Source organism: Sesamum indicum, linkage group LG8 (assembly GCF_026168435.1).
Source record: "Sesamum indicum cultivar Baizhima isolate 11 linkage group LG8, ASM2616843v1, whole genome shotgun sequence".
Classification (NCBI taxonomy): Eukaryota; Viridiplantae; Streptophyta; class Magnoliopsida; order Lamiales; family Pedaliaceae; genus Sesamum; species Sesamum indicum.
Window position 1 is genome coordinate 6,944,275 of NC_142664.1, and position 7,189 is coordinate 6,951,463.

Genomic DNA, 7,189 nt, shown 5'->3' on the forward strand with positions numbered 1-7,189 from the left:
GGGGGAGGAATCAACGAGCCAAATTCATGGACTAGCGATTTATCTAGGGGGCCAATCCATCTCGCACTTTATCTAACCATACACCAAATTATCTCTTATACATTTACTTCTCTTATACTCCCACTTTTCACCCAACCAAACACACTAAGGGACTGAAAAGGATATGACAAAATGATATTTCCTATAACAACTCCTCCAAAGTTTGTAACAAGCGTTTCCAGCATACTGCTGGATGGAAAAACCAAGTTAGGAATGACCTTTACATCACCAAACTCGCCTATCTATGGCGATTATGCAGCAATAAGAAAAATTTATAGAAAAAGGAAATCCTCACTTATTTTTCTCATCTTCAAACCTAACATATTACAAACAAAATGAACTCGTTGTTTCTCGGAAACTCTAGTCGTATTCAAGAGAAGCAACTCTTGATTATATATCTCCTGGGGCGGTGATATTCTGAATGTTAAGTAAACAAACAGTCAGTGAAAACATCATTCTTGTAATTTGATTCATTTCAGGGGGTGAAAAGGTCAGGTAAGATTTTACCTTGCCGGCAATCACAGATCCATCGGGGATTTCTAGCTTTTCACCGGGTTTCGCGGTGATAGTTACTTTACCCTGAAAGGGGAACCAATAGACAAAAAGGTAAACGAAAATCTCGGAAATTGATGAAGCTTCAAAATATTAATGGTTGCTGAAGATTGCAAGTAGGGAGTTGGAGGAATGTCGGGTTACCTTCAGAGTAACACCAGCTCCAAACCAGACATCACCTGTCACCTTCAAGCTATCCAGTTCGATGATGCTGGGGATAGTCTTGAACCGGCTCAAGAAGTCGGCAACCTGTACATCAAGGTGATATGTAAGATGCTTGAATAGAGAGCTTCACAATTCTAATACAACCTATAGTTAGGATGCATCCGACCTTCTTGAATTCAGGTCCCAACTCAATAGATGGATTTTCAGGATTGGTCCTTGCCAGGTTACGGGTCACAAAGCCGTCAGCCAAAGTATAGAGATCAGACTGTAAAATACTCGGTTAAATTAGATTTCATCGTCAGATTGTTCCCTGATAAGTGAATTTCAATCTAAGACAAACTCACTTGGACTAAAAGTAGATCTGAAGTTGCCTTCACAGGAAGGAATCTAGACCGGGGAACATTAATTCCAATGGCATTATCGAAGAACTAACAGATGTGTGGGGAGAGAGAGAGAGAGAGAGAGAGAGAGAGAGAGAGGCAAAGAGTGAGTGATTGCTAGTCAAAGCAACAAAATAAATTCAAAACAGAACCATTTCAAAGAGATAAGGTAGTTGAGTACCCTTATTGCAGCCCCGGCAGCAGTCTCAAGTTGAAGAACGTTTACCCCATTCACTTCCTAGAAAGCAATTGAGCAACATCAGAAAGATGGACATTGTATTGACCCTAACTAGTGATACGGTTCATACCTTTGGGTTGGGAATAATCTCCATCTTCAGTGCATCGGCTTCAACAAGTCTTTTGATTGCCTGCAAGTTAATCCACCTGCAAGATTTTGTTGCATAAAATGTTGTGTTGCCGCACATAAGAACTTGCAGATAATGAACCAGAAAATAGCCTTCGGGTCTCACAGACTTACAGGTTGTTGGTGTTGAAAATTTTGAACTTCTCTATTGATTTAAATTCATTGACCTGCGTCAAGCAGAATAAATTTACATCAGTGAATGACATTCAAATCAAAGTGCGGGTGATTTTACCAGCTAGAATCCACTAGGAACCAGACAAATGCTCTTCTAAAGTAAAAAGTTAGCGAACAGGCTCCAGTGCATAAGATGCTCTATCATAGAGGATGCTCTATCATAGAGGTAAATCACTATATAGCTTTCACCTAACAACAATTTCAAGTATGATACTACTTCTGCAAGAGATTCTGTGTCGGTGATTTCTATGATACTAAAGAATCTTCAGTAGTGCTGCAATATGCCAGTTGAGAAACTCCCATTATCTTTTGCATTCACAGTTAAAACAAATGATAGTCACATTGGTTCAAGAACATGAAGTTTAAACATTGGTGCAAGAGCACTATGATATGCCATGTAAGAAGTACTTATATGGGGCGTGATCAAGGCAATAAGCATCATCTTGATAACATGATTATAATACAGGTGTTAGATACAAATAGAAGGATATATAGTAAAAGAACTAGAAACTCACATGTTCATCAGGAACTTGCGCTATTTCCAGAAGCTGCACCAGAGACGAGATATGAACTAGAGTTACTAAAGTAAAACTGTAATACTGACCATATTATAGTGAGTTGCAGGAAAAAAATGCAGACGAGAAGGCTCAAGTAGAAGATAACTATTTATAATATATATATATATATCTCAAATTAGATGGAACTTTAAATAACATTAGACCAACAATATCAACATTTGCTATGTGAGTGTGCAATAAGATTTCCAAATATTACATTAATAACAAATAAAGGAGAATATATTAGGTTCCAAACTCCCCACCCCGAGAAAAAAGACAGGTTGATCCATCCTAACTAAATAATCTCATTTCAAAACAATTAAACAGGGTCAACTTTTATTTTATTGAAAAGAAAGAACAAATATAGTATGGAACATGAAGAATTAGAAACATAATCCAAACAAAAGTTGGGACGGATTTTAGTTTTATGTTTAAATTATCAACCCCATTTTATGCAAAAAATCAAGGAATACCCCACCCATCTTATTCGAAAACATACCGGATACTCCTACTTTAGTATCCAATATGATGCACATTTTTCTTTTTTCCTTTTCTTTTTCAGTGCCCCAAAAAACATGTCTGACGAATATCCATCCCATATTCTATTCTACCCATATCCATATCTGAAAAGTATCAAATACTGCAGTGGACCATTTTTGGGTGTATCCTTCGCATCATACTTGTATTCAAGAATATAAGCTACAAATATGAACGAGTTTTAGAAAATACCTGTACTCTTCCCTCATAAGATATTAGAGTACCACCTTTAACATCAGCTAGCGTTTTAGGTGTAACCTGCCCAAGCACATACCTGTAAGCTACCAACAATTTGTCCAAAACCAACCAAAATCAAGGAACAGATTCTTTTCATACCTCCATGCAATACTCATTCTTGTTTGCTATCAAATGACTTAAAATTTCTGTAATGGAAATTAAGGAAATGTTCTTGCAGAGAAATTGCATTCAAATATATAACATTACAATTAATAGATATTTGCTAAATGACAACTAATTAAACAATAACAACTGAAAACAAATGTATTGTGGCTTATTTAAGATGCACAAGGTCGAATTCTAGTCACAAAGGATACTCAAATCGACAACGGCGCCCAAGTTATCTGAATTCGCCACAAAGACATATTCTTTGCCCTAAAAGAGGACAAAAAGAGAAGAAGAAAAGAGAGAAGGAAGAAGCAGCAGCAGAAAACAAGTCTGAGTAGGTTCGCTAAAGTCATTTAAAGTATTCCATACTGCAGTTACAGAGTAGGACAATTTAGAGGGCTAGACCTTAGATAACAAGGCATCAAGCTTCCCACTATTCTTCAAAGATGAAAAGACATCTCCATGACCAGGAGGGTACCTGTACAAGTAAAGTGGATTCTTGAGATAAAGAGAATGATACACAAGTAACAACTGAGAGAGATGAATCAACAAACTCTTGCAGTTGCAAGAGGTTGGGCATTGGAACACTATTCAAATAAAAACATAAAATCACATAATTCAATTGAATACAGTAGATGAAAGCACTGGGACATACTGCCTCAGATAGTAACTCCAGGGGAGTAAACACTGTATGTATTCGATAAGGGCAGCATGACGGAAAGAAATAAGTTTATCGTGAAAACTAAAAGTTTTCCAGCGCAGTAATTTAGCTAATGATATGAAAATACAAAAAAAATTAAAAAGACAAGAAGCAAATTCAATTGAACAAATATCAACAGTATAGAAAGAACAGTTGCATGTTAGTCTAAAATGCATTCGATAGAGAAAAAGCAAGACATAAAGTTAATCCAAAACTGCATCATGATGAGAACAAACTGCTGGATAAACAATATACCATGCATCCTTGCCAGTATTTCCTTTGCAGGGAAGTGGGGTGAAATCTTCCTTAACTAGACGAGGGTATTGGCTCTGGAAATTGCAGTTGAATTATAAATTAATAACATCCACTGTTGCCTCAATTTTGGTAGTTGTCATTTTGTAATTGTATTAGAGAGAACAAAGATAATGTAGATAGCAATACAAACCTGGTTAAATGTATGAATCTCAATATTCGATTTGGCATACTTTTCAATAATCTACAATTTGCAAAAGAAACAAATCAGCCAATGACTTAATTTTGATGCAGATGGTCAACCTTGCATGTATAAGTGAAGTTCTACCTTTGCTGTATCATCATGAGTGTTGAACGAGTTCATTAACAGCAATGGCACACTACATCCGTATTTGGCATTGAGCGTCTGCAGAGAATCAGATATTTCAGTTACATGTTGGGGAAAATTCTGTACAGTACAGTTTCTAGTGCAAATAAAATACCTCAATTTGGATGACAATTAAGTCCAGAAATGTCAAGCCATTACGAACTTCAATGACAGATCTGCACCAAAAAAAGAATGTACAAGTGAGATTCAAAGTTTATGAAAAATTATGTTTAACAAAACTATAAACTTATTAAGAAAAAATATAATAATCAAAAATCAGTGTGCCTTGTTAGATGATAATTTGGCAAGGAAAGAAAAGATGTTGCTAGGTGCCAAAACTCGGTAAAACCATTATTAACAAATCACAATCCTGGGATGAACACTTACTACAAGCTTACAAATAACAAAACTCAATGAACATATCGTAAAGTGCATAACTCTTCGCGATGCTTTAAACTTTTGATATGAATTGATAATCATCTTGAGTTATACAATCAAAAAATTGTATAAACATCTCATAAAAGTTGACAAAACTTACAGCCAAGAAGCTCAAATATTGCCATTCATAAACTTGTACTTTAACCACTTCTAGAAACCAAACCCCATTCCTCCTTGACACTTTGAAAGAAAACATAAAATCAGCAAGACACAGTGCAAAGGGACAGTGACAGTTACTTCTATTGTGACAGTGTTCATTGTATACCTATGTTATTTATTCCCATCAAGGTCAAGAACACCCTCACTTTCATATTATTCATATTATTTGTTTTAACAGTCTGCAGAAACTATTGAAACAATATGCAGTGCAAACTATGAATACAATTGCTTGGACCAACAAAGATGCACAGCCATCACAAACTAATTAATTAAAATTTTGACAATATTGTGAAGTCATACTTTGGACCAGTACACCCCATGGTAGTTCCCAAGCCTCCATTGAGCTTTAACACCACAAGCTTGTCTAGAAGCTTCTTGGTCTGTGCAGCATCTGTAATAACAGATATATCTCAGTAAAGTGATGAAAGTTAAAATTATTTAATCATCAAACTAAAGCCAGTCAATCAACACCCAGTTTGATTGATTCAGAAGAGAGACATAAGCATGAATCTATAATTGGTAGGGAAAAGGTGCAAGATTGAAAATTTATGACCACCTTCAGGCACAGGGGCTAAGGAATCATAAGGCACCACCACCTTATCAGTTGGTGTCTGGATCTTGCTCCAATCTACCTGTTGAGCTTCGCCACTTTGATTCCAACCAAAACCAAAGGAGCATCAGAAATCAGCTTTAGCATAAACTATAACCAGTAATAGAGCTTTCAAAACTATTTTGGCTGGGAAAATGGAACTAATGAAACTTCCATATTAAATATGAGTGGAAATACTCCTAATATCAATTCTAGCTACAATTCCTTGATGCGTAATAATAAGATCTAATTACTACTGAAAATTCAGAAGCTAAACCTCTTAATTGCTAAGATACGAAACTATTTAAAGAACTCAAAATTAGCAACTCAAACACATTCCTAGCTTGCTGCATGAAACTAGAATCGGGAACCAATACGATAAATTTCAAAAATCAGGACTGCTCATTTCTAATTAAGCACCGAAAACCAAATCAAAATCATAACGAGTACGACCACCACTATTCTTCATCGTACCTCAAGTAGCGAGTCACCAGATTGATGAATCCAGATTTCTCGTTTTCACTGACAAAAAAAACATCAGAATCAATCAACACCATCACCCGTCAGATCTACACTAATGAAGAACTAAACTACTTCTAAACAAAATTAAAAAAAAAAATGACAGACCGATAAACAGATACATTTACAAACACACACAACGCACTACAAACCTGATCTGACTGAGGGTGGCGACCTCAGACTTGAGCTTGGGCAGGACCTTGGCGGCATCCACAGCAGCCATTTTTCCCTCGAAAATACGATCACTTCCTCACACTTCAATTCCAAGATCCGAGCAAAGAGTAGCAGTTAATAGAGATGAGGAAAATGAAAAGACACGTAAAGCGAGTTAGAGAGAGATGATTGAAGTATAGTGGGCGTTGATGATTTATAAATGAAGGAGTGGGGGAATTCTGTCAAGTATGAGAGAATTGCGGGATCGGGGTAGAAATAAGGAAGAATCATGTGGGCACGTGGCTTTCTTTCGGATTTTGATGCCCACGGAATGAGTAAAGGGGGTGGAATAGAATATGCAGCCGAATATGACTTACCAGTTACCACTTACCACATAGGTGGTTGGAATTTCACCGTGGTTTTTGCGCAGTGGAGCGAGTCATCTTTTTCTTGTTCTCTAGCAAACTTTCATTTGTGCTTAAGTCGTGTTGAGGCTAAACGCCATTTATAGGGTAAAGCTACACTAATATAATTATAAATATTTTTTATTATTTAAAAAACTATTATTTCTCTTAATTTTAATTGTATTTAATAACTAGCCCAATTAAGTTAATTTTAGTTAGATCTTCATTCATTTATTGTGTTAAATTAAATTGATTAAAATGTTCTTTTAGACTATGCATTCATTTTTTTTTTTTGATTAATTGATTAAAATGCTCTCACGGACTATGCATTTATTTTTTGTGGTGAACTAATTAAATTGCTCTTGTGAATTATGAATTATAATTTTACTTATTTTTTAAAATTTTTTTGAAATTTTGTATAGACTAAGTTGACACTTATTCAAAAATTTTCATCCACCTTATCCGATATTTTATAATTTTTTAATTTTTATAAGA

At 35.6% G+C, this 7,189-nt stretch overlaps 1 protein-coding gene across 1 annotated transcript; it reads right to left on the reverse strand.

The window, feature by feature from the left end:
• Nucleotides 1-201: 201 nt before the first annotated feature.
• LOC105179334 (UTP--glucose-1-phosphate uridylyltransferase) lies at nt 202-6,497 on the reverse strand. The gene is made up of 21 exons (XM_011102933.3): nt 6,290-6,497; nt 6,093-6,140; nt 5,586-5,677; nt 5,330-5,420; nt 4,548-4,608; nt 4,394-4,471; nt 4,259-4,309; nt 4,069-4,142; nt 3,519-3,591; nt 3,323-3,380; nt 3,105-3,151; nt 2,961-3,026; nt 2,190-2,222; nt 1,615-1,667; nt 1,445-1,520; nt 1,318-1,374; nt 1,101-1,184; nt 923-1,021; nt 736-840; nt 547-618; nt 202-456 (listed from the first exon to the last, which is right to left on the reverse strand). Exons 1-21 carry the CDS (start codon nt 6,358-6,360, stop codon nt 430-432), a joined length of 1,416 nt encoding a protein of 471 aa, XP_011101235.1. The 5' UTR covers nt 6,361-6,497; the 3' UTR covers nt 202-429.
• Between the last annotated feature and the right edge of the window lie 692 nt (nt 6,498-7,189).